This window comes from Bemisia tabaci, chromosome 3 (assembly GCF_918797505.1).
Source record: "Bemisia tabaci chromosome 3, PGI_BMITA_v3".
Classification (NCBI taxonomy): domain Eukaryota; kingdom Metazoa; phylum Arthropoda; class Insecta; order Hemiptera; family Aleyrodidae; genus Bemisia; species Bemisia tabaci.
This window is the reverse complement of record NC_092795.1, coordinates 25,998,353-26,018,156: the sequence shown is the minus strand read 5'-3', so window position 1 is coordinate 26,018,156 and position 19,804 is coordinate 25,998,353. Positions and strand designations below refer to the sequence as shown.

Genomic DNA, 19,804 nt, shown 5'->3' with positions numbered 1-19,804 from the left:
CTTTCTTTCATGAGTTTTTACTTAGAATTGGGGTGATTGCGCGGACGTGAAAGCACATATGAGCCGACGATAGTTCCTTGCAAATCTCTTGTGGAAATCTTATACCTAATAAAGTTGGAAGTTTCTCAACGCGAAAAACCCGTTCGATACGATGAAAGCAAATGCAATACTTCGCGTGCGGACACTTTCAGCTTTGGTTTTGGATACATGAGCGGGATTTTTCGAGAGGAGTTAATGAGGAGTTTGACTGAGACGAGCGCTTCCAGGAGTAATCGCTCTGGCTTGGGATAAAACTTAAAAAGACAGATCAGTGCTTAGGTATTTCGGGAAAAATTTTCCGGTGACTCGGTGTTAGTTAACTTTCGATGTAGACTCGCCTCACAAAGGTGCACATGCACCGATATAGCTCAGATACTAGTTTAGCTGCGCTCATCATGTTTTCTGGAGGACACGTTCAATGGTGGATTATTTTCTTGTAGAGGGCAATAAAGATAAAAATCATGAAATTGCACCAATTATCATAACCATTACAACCAGTGGAGGGTCGGACTTTTGAGCAGCCAAGTGAAACATGAATCCTTTTGCTACAAGAGCACTACGGTGATAAAACACGTGACAAGTGGCTTCTTGTAAGAGCGAAGGAAGACTGTTAAGATACTAAATCCCCCCCCCCCCTTCCCACAAGTTGACATTAAGTGCGTGACCCTGGCACGTGTGTTAAAATCGCCAGAAGTGTGCAACCCCCGACGTTTGTGATTGAATAGTGACGCTAATAAATTCTGGACCTAGTAGGTAGTTCCTTCGGATGCACAAAAAGAAAAAAATTGTGAAAAGTCTGAGATAAAAAATTAATGAACGGTTTTTTTCTTTTTCTTTTTTCTTGATGAAAATTTCGAAAATTTATGGTTTTGCGGTGGAACGCATTATTTGAAGAAGGATGTGGTGATAAACGAATCAGAAATTAGGTTTTCGACCTAAATTATTCTTAAAGGGTGGACGCATGATGCAACCGTACAATTGGACCACGTTTAACAGAAAGGAACCAAGCCGCATCAGCTGTTGCCAAATTTTACGAAGGAATTTAATTTTTTACCAGAGAATTTTTGTGTGGATTCCTTTAAAAATTTAAAGGAATTTGCTTCGTACTATGGAGAAATTTCACAGAAATTTGCACAAAAATCCGCACAACCTTTTTCACATAAAAATTTGAATAGCCCATTTCAATTTGGCAACAGCTAATGTGGCTTGGTTTCTTTCTGTTTGCTGCATTCCAATTCCAGAAAAATTTCTCCTTAAACATGTTTGTGTAATTATTTGAAGATCTGCCTCATGCACTGGAAAAAAAGCATGAGTTCCAAGCCATCTCTTTTGACGCAGGGTGCTTCCTAATGATAAAAACCATGACTAAGTAAGGGCACAAACTATGATTCATTGTGTTATCATCAAACGTGCAGTTGACTGTCATGATATTGTTAAAGATGAAAGTAGGTAAGTACGGGGCAATTCAGTGCAAGAAGGGCAAACTTATCCGCAAAAATCTTAAAATTTTTTATTTCTTGCCAAATACCTTCAGCAATGCTCATGCGACTGAAATCTCATTACAAATGGAATATAGAATATCAGTTTATTTTTTTAAACAGAGATATGAGGAATTATGCTGGTAATTGTATCATTACCATCAACAGTGGTAAAAATTACTGGGTATTAGCCTTGATATTGGATAAATTATTGCACAGGCGAGAGTGGGACACATTTTAGTTACCTTTGTTCCTAGCTACTTAGAACCAACCCTGATTGACAGGAACAGAGGTGTTTGAGAGGAGAGGAAGTAAACTTTATGATTCAGGAGGTGAATTATCATGGCGATGTTTGACATGAGAAGCTAAAATATCACAGAGAGCAAAATGAATCATCCTCACAGCAAGCTGCAGGCTTGACACTGGCTGCCGGAAGAAAAAAATCTGGTAGAGGTAAGTACCTGAGTAGTCACAGTTGTTGCGAAGAAAAAAGAAAAAACACTTAGACAGCCGCTTAATCTGTTTGACAACTTAGCAGTCTTTGATAAGTCAGTCTGGCAGCAAATAATGATTCAGATGAATACCTAGGTATTAAATCTTTCAACGATAAAAGCTGATCCAAGGTAAACTGCATTAGGTGCAGTTAGAAAATCGAAAGACAGATAAACAATAATACTTTCCTAACCTAAATACAGAAGTGACCTACATCCACTTTACACACAATACTGTTATCAAAGGTCATTGACAAAGATAGTCTTACATACATGCACGCACGCATACGTAGCCACTGCCCAGATGAAACATTGGATAACCGGAATCTACCAACCTGAAATAAGGCGCAAGTTCAAGATCCAGTGAGCGCAGGTGAAATTTTCCTTTGAAACACAGCAAATCTGCACACCAAACAATTTCCTGATCACTCCTCGAGCTCGAGCTAGAGTAGAACAATTCAAAAGTGTAACAAGAGATATCCGTGAGCAAGCACTTCAAAAACGATCAGCTGATAAGCACTGACGCGAAAAATTTACGATGCACTTTGAGAAGGAGAAGAGACGGAAGCACTGCGCCCAAACTTGCACCCGATAAAATTGCGAAAAATTCACCGAAAGCTCCGCGAACTTCTCGGAGCGGCCCAAACCTAGCCCGTCTTAATTTCGAACTGATTGAAAAACGCAGCTGATAAGAGAATCTGTGCACGGCGTATGACGAAAACAATACGTCATGGTTCAGTTTCTTCCTACTTTCCGCTAGAGAGCGCACAAAAACACAGCTTGCCATAAGTCCTCCATAAAGCGCTTATCACTTTATGCTTTGTTTGGATGCAAGATTTTGCTTTTTGCCGTGATTACGCGCTACCGCAAAAGCCCTGCCGAACGACGCCAGTCAACAGCTACATAGGAGGATGAGTGTGATAAGGATAGGATGATTGATGGATTTTCGATAACCGCAGTCATTATTTTGTAAAGTGCACACTGAACCGCTTTCGGATAGTGCTGACTACCTGCATTGATAATGATTAAGTTTTACAATCAATGCAATTGGTTTAAACTATCGTTTTCTCAACTGTAATTGTAGTTAACAGCTCATTTATGGTATTTTTAGAGGCAGCCGACTCATCTACCATGTCTTCCAAAAGGTTTGTCCTCGAGAAATTAACTATCTTGTTAACCTCAGTCTTAGCTTTATCCAAGGTCTCAGTTTTAGCTCATTTCCTGAAATGAGTATATGTTTCTTTCAAACTCATATTCAATTGGTCATTTTTAATATAACTAATCCTCTTTTATCCTTATTACTTGGGCAGTATGTAATCCTGACCCGAAGCGCCAGATGAGCTCAGTGCCTCTTGAGAGTAGCCTACTTTCACGATGCTTCGCACATACAGAGGCTTTCATTCTATTTACAATGACTTAGTGCTTTGCTCTTCATACTATCTTGAAATCAGTAAGCAATCAGTGACTTCAATGAACATCACCGGTTGTGGGCCTTCGCTTCGTCTATCAGCACTTGTAGGACCGAAGCTTCTGATACGAATGGGGCACTTCAGTTGAAGATCTTATACTCTGTTGCACCGGATTTTATCAGTCTTGTGTTCATGGATATCTTTTCCTAAATTTTGTCCAAGGATCCATCGCACATTTTGCTTAGGGATTTGGTGGTGATTAATTAATTAGAATAACAAATTGGTACATTATTTCAATGTGAAATGCGTCATTGAAACTAACTACCAGTGTTCGCTCGGCCCTTCCACTTCTCAAGCACAAAGAGACGATAATGGTGCTGTTTATCCAGGATGTCTTTTGAATTGCCGAACTGTGATTGTGAGTAAGGATGCATCCAATTTCAATGTGTGCATAAGCGAGTTATTAAATATTTTATCCAGGACACATTCACCACTAAATGTGAGTGCTCGTTTGAACACTTGCTTGATAGTATGACCTCCCCAGAATAGTTGGCCCTACAGTTTTATATGACTGTCAATTATTCAGCTGCTTGTGTCAGCTTGTACTTAAATGTATAAAAATGACTCACCTGAATCTGCAGGCCAAATATTGAAATTATCTCTTCGTAGACAGGACTTATCAAAGCAAATCTAAAAGGGCTGGATTGTGGAAAATAGAAAGAGAATCATGTAATATGAGGAAAAGTCGTACCCTGAACAGATAGAAACTAAAAGTTTTAAGGTTGTCAGTTCAGACGAAGCAAATGTCTCGCTGTGAGTGCTAAGATCAGAATACCTACTTCACAGAAAAAGTATGGATAGGTACACTGAAGAACCACAGATTTTGTAAGGTCGGTGTCATGTAACTCTGTGTGTTCACAAAAAAAGAAATGTTGGTGGCGATTCCAAAACACTTTAACAGAGAGGTGTCATTTTTGCATCCAACTCTTCAATTTGGCAAAAAGTGTTCCTTATTTCAGATTCATTTAATGGTCATTCATCGTATAACTTTATCACTATCACATCTAGAGATCTATAAAGATGAATATGCCTTTTTAAAGATCAGAAAGACATGTCATGGGTAAAAGGAGAATCGAAATTTAAGCAGGAAGCTTTTGCTTACAGATGTCTGCCCTTGAGTTTTTGTCAGAAATCTGAAGTCAATTCTGCCTTACCGATGGCAGAATCACACGCTGAATTTGGCAGCTGAATATGGAAGTCAACAGTTATGGCTCAACAGCTGAAATTTTGCAGATTCGAGTTATTTTCGTCCAGATGTGTAGCAAATCTATTCGAATAGTTCAGACAAATCCGACATCATCCGATGGTCGATGAGAATTGTTGCTGAATTTTGCGCGACACACGCTAAATTCAGGCATCGGGCTGATGACTTCCACATTCAAGCCACATTCAGCTCCCACATTCAGCATCTGATTGCTGCATCAGAAAGAATGCTGTATGAGATTTCAAATGGTGCCAAATTTCTTCTGAAAAATATTTTTTTTCCGATTTTGCAGAGAATCTTGTTTGTAATTTGATCTAAAGTGTCTGAAAATTTCAATAAAAAACACATTCAAAACTTTCTTCAAGAATAACTATTGCCCAACAGGAAATTTGGCAACATCCAAATGCTCATACAACGTTTTTCCTTGGCACGGCAGAAAAGAGACAAGGTCCACACTGGTATCTTTAGGAGATCCTTACTGAAAATAATTCTCGAAATTTATATAAAGAATCTATCAGGAAATTTAATCAATTTTCAAGAATATAAAAAATAGGCACAAAATAGTTAAGGACAAGGAAAGTGAGGAATTGCCAGAATCTTCCCCCTTCCTCTTGATCTTCTTTCGTAAGCCACATTGAAAAGAAGATTAATTTCTTGAAAATTTTTAAAATTACTGTATCTTTTGACTGGCAAATTTCTTGATTTGCCAAACTCCTCTAGTCAGCCCTCCCCCCCCCCCCTTCTCGCCCTCTTCGTCACTGGAAGAGAGAAGGAGAATCTTCATAGCTCATTTCTTGGAGTCTGGCCAGTAAATGTGTAGTATCTTCATGTGGCGTCTATTTTAGTGTTGTCAAAGTAGTGGTGAAGAAACAGATGTTCCTCTGAGACCTAGTCCATGTCCCCTAAATTTGACAACCCTGAGTTATTTTTATATTTTCCATCTTTGTCTCTAATCAGTCTTTCTTTTACTATACGGAGTATTTACCTATTCCGAAATGCCAAACTATCACACCATTTTTAGTGTTTAATCATAAATGAAACAAACAAAGTGTGCCCATGATGATAATACTGCATTCAAACACTTAATCTAAGATTTTCTAAAAATTCAAGTTTAATAGTTATTGAAAAAAGTATATTTTTTAGTACTACATCTGGTACACAGCTCATGTGAAAATAAAGGTGCCCATCTTTTGACATTTGTCCAGGCTGTCCATGTGTTAAAATACAATATTCTTGAAAGCTTTCTTTTTCTTTCTCAAAATGACTTTTCTTTCTGAAGAAGTATTGCTTCCAAAGTCAATTAAAGTGTAACAAGGATGTATTAGTATTTTCTCCAAATCTTGTGTAACAAAGTGTAAATGATGGATGGCAGTTGCACACTGGTGTTCAAAAAGGGACTTGTTTTCAACTCTGAAGTTCCCCTGCCGGATTGTGCAACTTGTAAAGCTCGACGAGCTAAAGTTGTTTCAAATCCACTTAGTACTGATGATATTGATAATCCAGGGTACGTAATTTTCTTTGCTAGTTTCTTATTTTTTTTTATTATGATTTTAGCCATCTTTTTTTTAGATTTGAAGGACAAGCTCCAGGTGAAGAAACAAAACGAAATTTTTGTAGTTCTAATTTACTTTCATGTAAAAATATATCAGTCATTTTTACGCTGGCCACGTCTCATGAAACCTGTGCATAAATGATGATTTTGCCCTTGCGTTGTCGAGAAAATAAACATCCGAATAGAAACAATTTTAAATGCAATTAAATAAAAAACCAAAGCACTCTGCTCACAACATAAAATTTAAAGCTTTATCCGTCGTCCAATGATTTTGATTAAAATCTGAACCATCCTCAACCATCATCTTCAAATTTGTATGATTTGCGATGTACTTTTTTTTCAATCTATTGACTTTGTTTTCCCTGTTCTTTTGCAGTGAGTTGAAGAAGCTGTCGGAAGAGAGCTTGACTCGACAGCCAGAAGAGGTATTTGATATCATTTGCAAGCTCGGGGAAGGATCCTATGGAAGTGTCTACAAAGCTCTTCACAAAGAATCGGGGCAGGTCCTTGCAATCAAGCAAGTACCTGTTGACACCGACTTGCAGGAAATAATCAAGGAGATCTCAATAATGCAGCAATGTGATAGTCCTTATGTAGTAAAATATTATGGCTCTTATTTTAAAAACACTGATCTATGGGTGAGTGCCTCCTGAAGTTTTTTCTTTGATTTGTTTATTTAGATCAAAAATCAATTCGCTTTCCTGTATTTGCAAAACACAGAAAACCTGTACCTCAGGAAAGACTGTTTCCATGCGGAACTTAGGATCCAAATTTTTGGCTTTTTGAAAGCTGTGCACAATGATTTTTATGAATTGATACTAATAATCCTTCTACCCTGAAAAATTAGTTTCTTGAGGAAATTTTTAAAAGTGGAAAACAACAAACAAATTAGGACAGAGGAAAGTCACCTCTCTGGAAAATTTGGGACAGTAAGGAAATCTTTCCAAAAGTGAGAAAGGGAAAAATTCCAGATGGCGTATAATGTTTGGAAGTAAGGAATTTTTTACATCCCTGTGAAAAATAACAGACCTATTGATAAGTAAGGATGATTCACCTGAACTTCAGAGAGATTTACAAAAGAAGAGATAAGACAAATATTCATGTTTAAAATCTTATTTGAATTCCCTTACTTTCTCTGCTTATAATAAGCTTACTAATTAACTGTCACAAAGAACAAGAGTTCTTCAAAGAATTTAGCTCTCATAGATGGGTGTGAATTTCAGATGTTCTTCAGACTCTGCAGAAATGGAGTTTTTAAGAATGTATTGCTCAAACAAAGAGCTGAGTTTTACTTCTCTAGTACAAAATTTACCCTCTTAAGTAAGTCTATTTTGATTTTTTACTGATCGCCTCTCTTGTTCTCATCATGTTTTAGATTGTAATGGAGTATTGTGGTGCTGGTTCAGTATCAGACATAATGCGGCTACGTAAAAAAACGCTGTCTGAGGACGAAATTGCGACAATTCTATCAGATACACTAAAAGGCTTAGAGTACCTGCATTTACGACGGAAAATCCACAGAGACATCAAAGCTGGCAACATTCTCCTGAACTCTGAAGGGCATGCAAAACTAGCTGACTTTGGTGTAGCTGGACAGCTTACGGTATGAAATATTTTTTTGCTTGTTATCAACCTGTATTCAAATTAGGTTACCTTTGACCATGAACGAAATATTCTATACTGCTTTAGTTTTACTACCTATCCTCTAAGAATCTGCAAATTAACTCTTGCAGTTGTTATATATACATATTACAGATAAGGTTTTTATCCTTTGATACTTAATAAACATTAAAATGAATATCAGTGCTTTACTCTTCATTTTTCTCCTTTTTTAGGATACCATGGCGAAACGGAATACTGTCATAGGAACTCCATTTTGGATGGCTCCTGAAGTCATTCAAGAAATTGGGTATGACTGTGTAGCAGATATGTGGAGTTTAGGTGAGTGAAAGACCTCCAACTTATCAGTAACATCTCAGAAAATTGAATGAAAGATACATTTCACTTTCAGCCTCCATGACTGTCAAAAAAGCGCATCCCAAGATATCCTAAGTACAATTATGTAAATCGAGGTAAAATTTACAAAAGTGAGAATCTTTTATAAATCTTAAATTCAATCATCTTTTGCGTCAAATCTCCATCCGTGTATATTCTTTATCTATGGATATCTTTTCTTTTATATGAATTGCAATCAAGTGGAAACAATGCAGTTGCAAACATCATCAATTTTTTTTTTCCTCTTTTTGTTCCAGGTATAACAGCTTTAGAAATGGCAGAAGGCAAGCCACCATATGGTGACATCCATCCAATGCGGGCTATCTTCATGATACCTACAAAACCTCCCCCATCATTTCGCGAGCCAGACCAATGGAGCCCAGAATTCATTGATTTTGTCAGTCAGTGCCTAATAAAGAATCCTGAGGAGAGAGCTACCGCCAGTCAAATGTTACAGCATGAATTCATCGGTAAGAAATAAACGCTTAAAACCATGGATCCCCCTAACTGCAATGACTCTATCACTTCTTGCCTGGTTATGTATGTATGTAACTAGTACTCCAAGATTGATTCCTCGGAGGACCTGCAGACAATGCCTCCATCGTAGAGTAGCGCAATGAATATGCTGGTCTTCAATGAATGATTTTTAGTCCTTAGTTTTAATTAAAATTTTATCCGAAACTATGTCAATCACATGATTCTCCTTTTCCGTGTACCATTATACATTAAAATTTTTGAAGGTGTAAAAACACCTCGGGTGAACATAGAAAATGCGTTCTTTATAATGATATTGTTGCGTAGCAACAAATCTTTCAAACTCTCATTCTTGTTCCAGACAGCTTCACTCATGGCAAATGATCAATGATTTATTCACAATCACAGGGTTTTTAGCGATCTGGAAAACCTTGTAAGTCAGATAATATGTGGCAACATGAAAAAGTCAGGGAATTTTATGAGTAGGGTGTCAGCTCAGCAACTTCAACTGGTGCCATCTGATCGTTCTTTCACCATAATTTGAATCTAAAGTTGAGATTGTGTTCTAATTTTTACTTAAGTCAGCATAATTAATGGAAAAAGCTTAGTAAAGTTTTTTTCGAAGGCCTGGGCAAAGTCAGGGATTTTATAAATTTTGGGGTCAGGGAGAAGTCTAGGAATTGGGAAATGAAGATGTTACGAAAACCCTGTTCGAAGGTGAGTATTGTTAGCTTTATTTTTTTATTATGTCTAAGAGTAAAATTTTTATGCCTATTTTATTGCAGGTAATGCCAAAGCATCAACTATTTTGAGTACAATGATTCAAGAAGCAAGAGAAATTCGGGAGAATCAAAGCCTTAGGAATAATGTTGCAGCAATGCAGGGTAAAAGCAATCTTGTAGAGGTAAGTTTTGATTCTTAATGATACCTATGTTTTAGCTTGATTTCAAAATGTAACCTCTAAATTTTTTGAATGATCTATAATAACAAATATGGATAACTCTTCAACTTAGGTATCTAGCTGATTATTGTTAATTTTCTTTTTTGTTGAGTAGGCTCAGGAAGACATTTCAAACTCCAAGTTACAGTTATAGGTCGGCAGATATGGAGGATTACAGTTAATTTAGGGATATAAGAGAGTTGTGATATGAAAAAAGATAGTCTAAAAAAAATCAAAATTGGCCTCTAGACATGGTATGAACCAGAAATGAACGTATCTTGTTTTCTTCTCAAAATTGTATGGAGAAAACAATTCGCATGTCAGGAAGTTAAGAAAATCAACTTCTGATTGAGATACTAATAAGTATTTTTAACACAGATCAAATGGAAGTTAGGTTATACAAATGAGGTTTTTGTATTTCTGCCATTTAACCAATGTTAATTGTAAACACTTATATCTTGCTCAAGAGTTATTTCCAGACTTCATATTGTGTGATTCGTTTTTCCTGCGCAATTTTGAAGAGGAAATATGTGGCGCGGTGCTTTAATTCATACCTTGTCTGGAGACCCAGTGTGCCGAGCTTAGGAAATTTGCCTAAAGGAGATTTTGTCTGATTTATATTTTTTTTATAAATTGGGAAAATATAAATCAGATTAAAGTAATCTGAGAAAAGCAAGAAGTTGTTCTAATTTCAAGAAACTCGCTAAAGGAAGCTTTTATCTCATTTAATGTGTTTTTTTTTTTTTTTTTTTTTTTTTTTTTTTTTTTTTTATAGCAAAACCCATACCAAAAGTACACATGCTTGTTTTTACAGATATGTACGTATATGCTCTTTGATTTTTGAAAGCCAGAATTTTTTCTTCTTTTTTTTTCTCTTTTTTTTGGTGTTTACTGTATGTATAAAAATAAACTTGAAGTATCCAATCCAATGCCCAGCAAGCAAGAAGCTCTCAGTTACCACTGTGGAGTATTTACATTATTTTTATTACTTTGTAATGCAGGAAGATGATACGGATAGTAAAACTTTAGTGCCTGACTCAGGAACGCTCATCAACGAAAAAGGCGGAACATTAGTCAAAGGGAGCACGCTAGCTGAAGAGTTAGGAACGATGGTCATCAATAGCGATACTGATGATGAATCAACAATGAAAAGTAAGTATGCAATATTTCTATTTTACTCAAAATCAGCCCTACAATCATTTATTTAAAAGTCTTTTGTATTCCTTCTTTTTTCAAATAACTTTGAGTTGCAGTTCTTTCCTGATATTTATGTCAATGCCTTTTAGCAAAAAGGTGCCCAATATCCTTTTAGTTATCAAGATTTCTAGGGAATACCATTCAGCACCGTGTATTGTAGTATAATTGCAATTTTTGAAGTTCATATCTCAGAAGCGGCGCTGAATGATGCTAGAAAATTTTTCTCAGCTATGGAACTATTTTTGGAGAACTCTTGAGACACCAAGAGCTTGATTTTTTAAAAAGTGTAGGCTGGCACCTTCAGCTCTGGTGTACTTATTTTTATATATGTGTCTACAAAGGATTGTAGTGTTCAGGGACTCATTCCTAGGAGATTAATTTTAATCCAGAAGGATTGAACAATTTGAATTTCCTTAATTAAATTTTTGTGATAACAAATTTACGAACAAAAACACTGTTTAGTATCCTAATGAATAAGTTGCAAGTGTCTCAGCCTATTTTCTGATACAATATAAATTTTAAACAAATTAGTGTTTTTATGGAAACAAAGTTCGTTTTTGCATGTCCCAGCCTAATACAAAATAAGAGACCGTTTACAAATTTTCTTTACCTAACGTTTTCATCAAAAAAACGGTCTCATGTTTTCATCATGCATGTTAAAAAAAGTAATTATCTGAGTGGTACATTGAGTTAGCAATTGAAAAAAGCAACTCGGCGGTGTAGGTCGGCAATCACATAACTCGGTTTGCGACGTCGCAGAATTCTTGTCATACTTTAATTTTTAACCGGAAAACTACTCAATGGCAATTCTTTAAACTGTCATGATTTTTCTTCTCCGTGCGAAGAAATTTCTGCCAAAACTTCAAGGAATGATGTCAATTTGCTCTCCTTTATAAAAATAACACAGGTGCGGAGATTTTCAGACACCGCAAAAGAGTTATGTGATTGCCGACTTGCACTGTCTAACTGCAGTCAGAAAGAGAGCTATCTGTTTTTACGTTTGAAATGAGGATTTATGGCACATATTATGAAGCTTGAGGGAAAGTGCATTAGCAGTACATGAATCAGTCTCTGGCTGCAGTTGTCAGTGCCAGTGCTCTGAATCAAATTAAAATGTCTGGCGAAAGGATTTGATTTTTTTTTAGACGAAAAAAAACATGATATGGTTTTTCAAATTGGAGTAAACTTTTGGAACTCTTATCAACGCCACCCTGTTTTGTCATTAGAATGTCTCCAAATGTAAAATATTTTCAATACATATGTCATGGCTGTAACATTCAGGATACAAAGTTTAGGCACACTTATTGGAAACATCATTTGAAAACATTTATTTGAAACAGCAAGTATTATCATTGATTCGAAACAATGTGGAAAAATGTTAATCAAACTTTGTTTTGGAAACAACATTTTACATTTAATGCCTTTCAAAAAAACATTTCTGCCTCTTCTAGAGTTGGATTTAAAATTAGCTTGCAATGTCAAGTGCATCTAAACACATACCTTGAAGAGTGGTCGTACCTAACAGTGTGAAATTGAAAGCTTTACACCTTCTACGTTCAGCAACTAAATATTCCCTGCTTTGTTTTTCAGGGCATGACACGGGACCTGGCGAATCTGGGAAAAAATATAGACCTCTGTTTTTAGACCATTTTGACAAAAAAGAATCTAAGACAATTAATGTAAGTAACTTCTTTAATTTTAATACTTTTCCACTGGTTTAGCGCTGCTATATCTTTCTCACAGAAAAAAAAAATCACTAGAATATTCAAATAAATTTTTCATATTCATGTACGCATAAGAAAATTGGATTAAGTTCAGCTCTATTTTTTAGAATAGCTGCAATTAAGGAAGGTCGTCTCATGCTCTGGTGTGACCATGAATCGATTATTTTGTGTCCCACTCTCATTGCAAAAGCGGGTAGACAGATTGATAAGTGGTTCACTCTTTTACAAAACCAGAGTATGGTTCCAGAATTGCGGAGGCCCAGAGCTGTTTCAGACCTTTCCAATCCACGGACTTTAGTTTCGTTTAAAAACTATCCTGAATTATTTGTCAAAACATTGCAGATAAGTCCTATCGTTTTTTTTTTCTTTTTTACAGGATAATGGTGCCATGGATACCTTAACGAGTCCAATAAGTCTGAAGCAACAACTAATCAATGATGTAAATAATACAAATGTAGCCCCGCATCAGCAAAGTCAGGTAACTTCTTTTTGTGCTCATCCAAGTGCACTACATTCAGTCATTCTCCCTATTTCATCATTTCATTTCAATAATAATGTAATGTAAAATTAATAATAATTTGATAAGCTCCACAATCGATACTAGGGTTCTTATATTTTAGTATCGACTACAGGAATGAACCATTTTCCAGTGTTGAACAACGTGCTGGTTCAAGATTCTTTTGCCAGTTGAAAAGGGCCTAAATGGCTCCAAAACGTCCAGGGTTGTTTTTAACATTTTAATTTTTAGCTGTATTTCCCTGTTTTTGCATTTGTTTTTATGTAGATGAAAAAGGTTTTATATAGGCACATCAGGTTACTGAAATTTTGCGTTATCTTGTGATAAATGATTGTGTAAGTGCTTGCTTGTCAACCCAATATAACACAGGAAATAGATTCATAGCATGAGCATATAATGTGAAAAACTCTTACTTTGTTGTTCTGTATTTTTTTTAGTCACAATTTTTTTTTTTTAAATTTTTGTTTGTAGGAAGAAAAACAAAGAGTATTAGTAGCAATATCTGGCCAAACAGCTGGCAGCCAAATGTTGAGGTCAGCTCACCATCTTCCCCCTCCACTTCCTCCTGAAAACCAACCAAAATTTCAAAATGTTTTCGTTGATGGTGATTTCGAATTTGTAAGTATTTTTTATTTCTCTTTCTTCTTTCAATCAAGGTCTCGGCTCTTCAGATTTAGTAACCACTTTGTAGTTTTCTAATGCTACCAGCTACAAAGCTAAATCTACTAATGATATATTCGCAAGTGTATCTACAAAAATTTAATGGACAGGGTTGCTACTATCCAGGAAAACTGCAAAAAGTCAGGGAATGCTACTTAACCAGGAAATATCAGGGAAATGTCACGGAATTTTTGTGAGCCAGGTTCCATGTAAAAATTGGGTCAGTGGCAGACCAGCTGATCGCGTTGTTTTGCCAATGTTTTGACCACATTAATTAAGTGCTCTTACGTTATTGTAATAAAGTCAGGGAATTTCATTGAAAGTCAGTGAAAAGTCAGGGAATGATAGAATGAAATTTTGCTAGCCACCCTGAAGGATTACAAGACAATGAAAGAATTTCAGCGTTGTGATATTTGTTTCCATTGCAAAATTTCAAGTAAAACACGATTCGTGAAACAAAAATTTCTAATCAAGATTTTGACATTTTAATTACGCATAGATGACAAAAAATTTGATTTCCCTGCTTACAAGATGAACCAGAGTCTACACGAATCAAATTTTGCACTACAGTGGCTTTGGCCGGCCTCCCAACGGAGCAGTGTTCCTTCTCTGCCGCATGTTTTTAAAGTTTGTAAACATTTAAAAGCCCCTAAGCCATTGTAAGCTAACAGTAAGTTATAGCACTGAGATTGAGATTTTCATATTTTCATACCGCAGAGACTGTTAAATTGATGTTCAGAGTCTGATTTAAAGCAAATAGATTATGGTTTTTTGTATGAGTGGGAAGTTAGAATTTATGCATCAGGGAACTTTAATATATGAATTACAAGTTACTGTCAATAATTTTCCTTGCACAATTCGTGTTCTACGTGAAGTTTTATGAGAAAACATGGATCATCATGCTTAAATTTGTACCTTATCTAATGGTCCATTCCTTCAGGATCGTCCAGTGTATCAAAATACCCTCTTTGTGAGATCAAAAGAGGTAAATTAAAATTTAATCATGTTTTTTTTTTTTTTTTTTTTTTCTTTTTTCATTCATCTCAATTTATCTTTTTTTTAGCTGGCAATCTCACCCTTCTGTAAAAATGTTTTCTGTCCAGTCTTTCATGCAGGTGAATCAAAATTTAATATTGATTTCTAGTTTTGAAAACATGCATTCATCTCATCAATTTTAAATTATTTTTTTACAGCTAAAATTCCTGAGTTATGATGATCTTCAACAAAGAATGTCCAGTTTGGATGCAGAAATGGAGCGAGAGATTGATGAACTGCGTAGACGCTATCAAACAAAAAGACAACCGATTCTGGATGCCATGGATCAAAAGAAAAAACGCCAGCAAAACTTCTGAACGGTATATTCGTTTTGGACGATTCATTTTTGTCTTGTACAGATGGTCATCCTAGAATCCCTGAGACAAAACCATGAGCTCTGCTTTGGTTTCTAGGTATGGATGACTTAAACTAGTGGCAAAAATATTTTAAGACTGGGATATGGACTTTTAAAATTCCTCTCAGTTCGAAAGAAATGTGATCCCAGAGGGAATAGACTGCTTTTGTTCAGCATACTTTAGATATTTTTTAATACAATTCAATGGCTTGAAGCTGTAAAATAATAAAACTCATTCTGAAAGGAAAGAGGCTAGTATGGTTTGTCACCCAAATGAGTGGTCAAGTCATTTGTCATTGAAAAGACTAAAGGTTTAAAAATACCAATAAAATCTATTAAATTCTTCTTAGATATTCAGGAAACTCTCAAATGACGGATAAAATTCATCACAATTATAAATCGCACCATCGAAACAATGAAAAGGATCAATGTAAATGGTGCTGCCTCATGGTAACAGTATCTAGAAATGTTTGATTCTTGAAAAGAGCATGAAACATTCGAGGACTTCTCTACATCCCTTGCGGTGGCAATCCCATGAGCTCGTGTCTCTGCTCAGACATAATTCAAGATTATCATTTTATATGTTACCTACCTCAATTGAAATGTAGTGGTTTCTTTATAACAGAGATGCTTTATGTTTCTTTTCTCAAAATATTACTTATCCAAAGAATGTCTAAACCCTTTGATTATTCAATGGGGAAGGGAGAATATGTTGCCTGGCTGGTAAGCTTTTTTTGGGCCTAAACCCTGTGCTAGACTTTTCTCATCTTGGATTGTTGAATCACTTACAATATCAACCTGAATTCCTGTCATCAAGAATAAAAAACAACGGCTAAAAAACTTGTGGATCCCTTCCCAAAACTGAACAGTTTGAGTGATGAGGTGTGGAAAAAAAACTTTTCAACTTCCCTGGAGTTTATTCACTTAAGCAAAAATAAATTACCTTGGGCAGAACCATCATCTCAATTTTTAATGCCAAAAGGCCCTTCTACACTGGGAAATGAGCAATTGACGCATCAATTCAAAATCACATAGATACGTTGGGGAAAGATAGTTTTTCTTTGACAGTCAGACAGAAATAAACAACAAATGTTTAAAAATGTTCAATCTTGTTTGTAAAAATGATCGAATTCCATTGTTTAACTTCTAATCGCTACGGTCTGGTACTATTATTTTCTCAATTTCTGAAGCATGTCTTGTGGGAAATGGCACGGAGTCAGTGTTTTCATTCAGGAGTAGGAATAAGTTCTTTCAACTTTCGGGAAGTTCAGGACAGCACACATTATTTTCTAAGCCATCACTTAGTTAGCTCAGATTTTTGCCCAGCGCAAGAGGCTGCCCAACCAGAATTTTTATAAAAGAGGTGTTATAAAATCGGTGGTTGTCAAATAACTCCCTGTTTGTTTTTTATGTTTTGTTTGCCTTTTTTGTACATAATCTCTATTTGTTTTCACTATACCATTTGAATCCCCTATTTTTTCATGCGCAGTGATTGTATCCATCATCGTGCCATAACTAAAGAAGCTGGTGAAATTTGATTTTTAACCAAGTTCTCCCTTTTCTTAGACTTTTGAACAAATCTTGATAATATGAGTATTGCCAACAGATAGCATTGCTGTCAATTGTTAGTGCATATGATACAATACTAGCCTGATTTTGTCACAGTAAAGAGCTGTTCATTTTCATTCTTTTTTACAAAATCAAACATAAGTATTCTCATGAGCTTTTAAACATCATTATTATTTGAAATTCTTGAGATTTGGGTTGGTGAAGCCAGGCACAGAGTGTGTTTTGGTGATTGAATCATGTTATCACATATAAGTCCTGGTGTAAAATAATGAAATCTGTTCGAGAGCCAAATTTCTGTGTCCAATAGTAACAAAAATATCAGCCCTCAAAAAAAAAGGTTGCTTGATTGTACCGGCCTTTGTAGTTTGCTGCTTCGTTTCTACCATCTTCAACTCATAAATTACTGATGCACACATTTGTAACGGTTGCTCCTCGCACCTACATCTGATTGGTTTGGAATTTCCATCGTTATCTACAGCCGAAACAACCATGGTAGGCACTTTGGACGTGGAATATATTAACCATGTTATATTGAAGGGCATCGTACCAATCAATGTGGAACTTAGTGTTCCAATGTATCCTACAAATATTATTTTCTACTTACCTAAAAGCTGCTATCTTTCAAACATGATTAAGTGAGATGCTCAATTGACCCATTAGCTCTAGTCAAATCTGACAGAATATAATGTGTTCTTGTTTGCCTCAAAATGAATGGTGAAGTTGAACAAGTAACTTTCTGGTGTGATTTCATCATTTTTACCATGCATCGCAAGTTTACCTAATATCATCACCCATAGAATTATTCATACATTATTCTAGTAATACCTAGGTCAGTAGCTTATGTTGTTCTTGAGTACTTTCATCATAGATTCCCAATACTACTATCAGTGATTTTGTTAACTGTAACTAATCTCAGGGCCTGATAGGCCTGTAAGGATATGTTTCAGTGCACCCCTATTACTTTTTTTATTTTCGCCTCAGTAATCTAACTTTCTTCTTACTTTACCAGCTGTCCTTTTTTTTCCTCAGAGTTTTCTTATTTTAAGAGCCCATACCCTTAATCCAGCACCAATTAATCCTTTTACAGTAAAAAATCGAATATTATTTTGTTCTATGAGCAACAATAAGTTTTTGACTGATGTAGCAAGCTGTCAAGATGGGAATATTCCTGGATCTCCATTCATCTGTCAACTGTTAAAAATGTATAAGTAGATCATGGAAGGCGATTATAACTTTCCTTTTCTCTTTATTTATTTTGGGATAAAGCACCGGTGGTGTTTCCTAAGAAAAACTCTAAAAATGTCAAGTGATTTCCTTGGTCAATTTCCTTGTTTAGGAATTTTTAAGGAGGATAATTCAAGAGAAAATGTCAAGCGGGATGGATGTATGATATTTTTCCTTGTCAGCAAACAAATTCCTTTGAAAATTAGAAACAAACACTGTCCTAGTGGCCCTCTTATGTAATTATGGATTTCTTCCTCAGATCTGATAGTCTTTATATTCCTGAGAAGGAACCGATGTTATGTAGCACATCAATAATTTTTCCTTTTTAGCCCCCCCCCCCCCCCCTCCCATCCACCATCACAGAGGGAAACTCATTTCAAGACTGAAAATATTTGTCCTACGATTCAGTTCTTTTCTATAAGGAATGATTCAATCCAGGTATAGTTAATCTTTGTTTGCGTTTCTTAGAAAATTATCATTTACTTTCATCTGTGTCATGAATATTTCTCTTGATAGGGCGCAACTGACAGTGCATTAAACTAATATTTGCCAGATATTTTTCCAAGTTGTGTACAATTTTTCTGAACCGAAATTTTTCATATGATTCAATTTTTGTACGCTGTGTCTTCACAGTTTAATCCAAACAAGTTTAGAAGACGCAGGTCAGCCTATTACTTGATTTAAGAGCTGTAATATTCAGAATTTCTTGTGTTATCAGACAATTCACGGCATTGAGTGGTCGCTCATCTTACAGCATACATCAATTGTATATGAAATCCTAAAAGTAGTGTTATCAAACAGTAGAACTATGAATTTGGACAAAGTCAAATGTTTCGTTTGACCTGATCAGGAGATGACCTTGTTAGCTGAATGACTTATTCATCGACTCTGCTAGTAAATTACAGATTCAATGGGTTTTCTCCCCTTTGAGAAGGGTTGATAACAAAATTTCAAGTTCCTTTGTATCACTTACTCCCAACTGTCTTCAGTAGTTCTTACGTGCCATTGTCATGGCCATCATTAACGGTAGTTCAGCAATTTTCAGAGTGTTGACCCTAATGTCAAGTCTGTTTACTTGTATTGGAGCTTCCATTTTGTAGAATTAGTTCGTGGTTTATAGTCATAACTTTAGTATATCCTACCAAAATCCTTTCATAGATGCTCCTTGTCCCAAGATAGCTTAAATCTCCCACGTGGGCTTAATTTATCAAGGTTGTTTTAGGTGCTGCTCAAAATGTCTGTGAAAATCAAAACTGTGTAAATCAAAATTTTTCAATCTCCTGATATCTTAAATCAGAACTCAAAGTGTACAGTTGGCTCTGCTCTCAGTGATACACCTGCAGAGGAATCGGTCGTTTATTATGCATTGGTCCAAAAAATGAGTCCACCTGCTTTTGACGAAAGTTTGTGCTTGTCTTATTTTTTAGCGCAAGCATTCTACAGAGCATTAGGTCCTTAACTTTAAAACTTAAAAAACCCTTACCTGACTGAGTGCTCTAATATGATTTAAAGTAATAATTACTAATAATAAATGCAAATACTTACTTATTTTAGTTATCACATCGAAAATTTTTAATTTTCCGCAGCCCCATTTTGTAATTCATCATAGAAATCAAATAAAATTTATATTTATTTTCTATATTTATTTGTAATTACAGAGTTGTTTGTTGGGATCATCAAGTGCTTCAAGATGCAGTGTTACTAAATAAACAACATGTTTTGTTAATCATTTTTTGTCCTGGTTTTTTCCCCATGGGTGGTTCATAGATTCCAATATCAAAAAGGATTTCCGAAGTCTTTGGTAGGAACAGTAAGTATTTGAGAGATCCATGCTGCAGAATCTGTTAATTTGTATTTTCTGAGCTTCGCAAAAGTTTATAG

At 35.6% G+C, this 19,804-nt stretch overlaps 2 protein-coding genes across 4 annotated transcripts in view; one reads left to right on the top strand and one right to left on the bottom strand.

The window, feature by feature from the left end:
* LOC109031107 (E3 ubiquitin-protein ligase RNF19A) overlaps positions 1 to 2,695 on the bottom strand; it is a 94,899-nt gene extending 92,204 nt beyond the window's left edge. The window contains exon 1 of the mRNA XM_019042442.2: positions 2,344 to 2,695. The gene's annotated coding sequence lies outside the window, so the exon portion shown is untranslated. The remainder of the gene's footprint in view (positions 1 to 2,343) is intronic.
* Positions 2,696 to 2,957: 262 nt separating this feature from the next.
* Positions 2,958 to 19,652, top strand: hpo (serine/threonine-protein kinase hippo). Of its 3 annotated transcripts, none has more exons than XM_019042382.2 (11): positions 2,958 to 3,153; positions 6,610 to 6,871; positions 7,609 to 7,836; positions 8,069 to 8,174; positions 8,486 to 8,698; positions 9,488 to 9,606; positions 10,644 to 10,794; positions 12,430 to 12,518; positions 12,940 to 13,041; positions 13,552 to 13,698; positions 14,934 to 19,652. In XM_019042382.2, exons 1-11 carry the CDS (start codon positions 3,107 to 3,109, stop codon positions 15,090 to 15,092), a joined length of 1,623 nt encoding a protein of 540 aa, XP_018897927.1. In that variant the 5' UTR covers positions 2,958 to 3,106; the 3' UTR covers positions 15,093 to 19,652. The 3 variants fall into 3 exon arrangements, with proteins under 3 accessions (XP_018897927.1, XP_072154175.1, XP_018897926.1); XM_072298074.1 differs by lacking the exon at positions 2,958 to 3,153 and adding an exon at positions 3,466 to 3,835; XM_019042381.2 differs by lacking the exon at positions 2,958 to 3,153 and adding an exon at positions 5,728 to 6,185.
* The last annotated feature ends 152 nt before the right edge of the window (positions 19,653 to 19,804 follow it).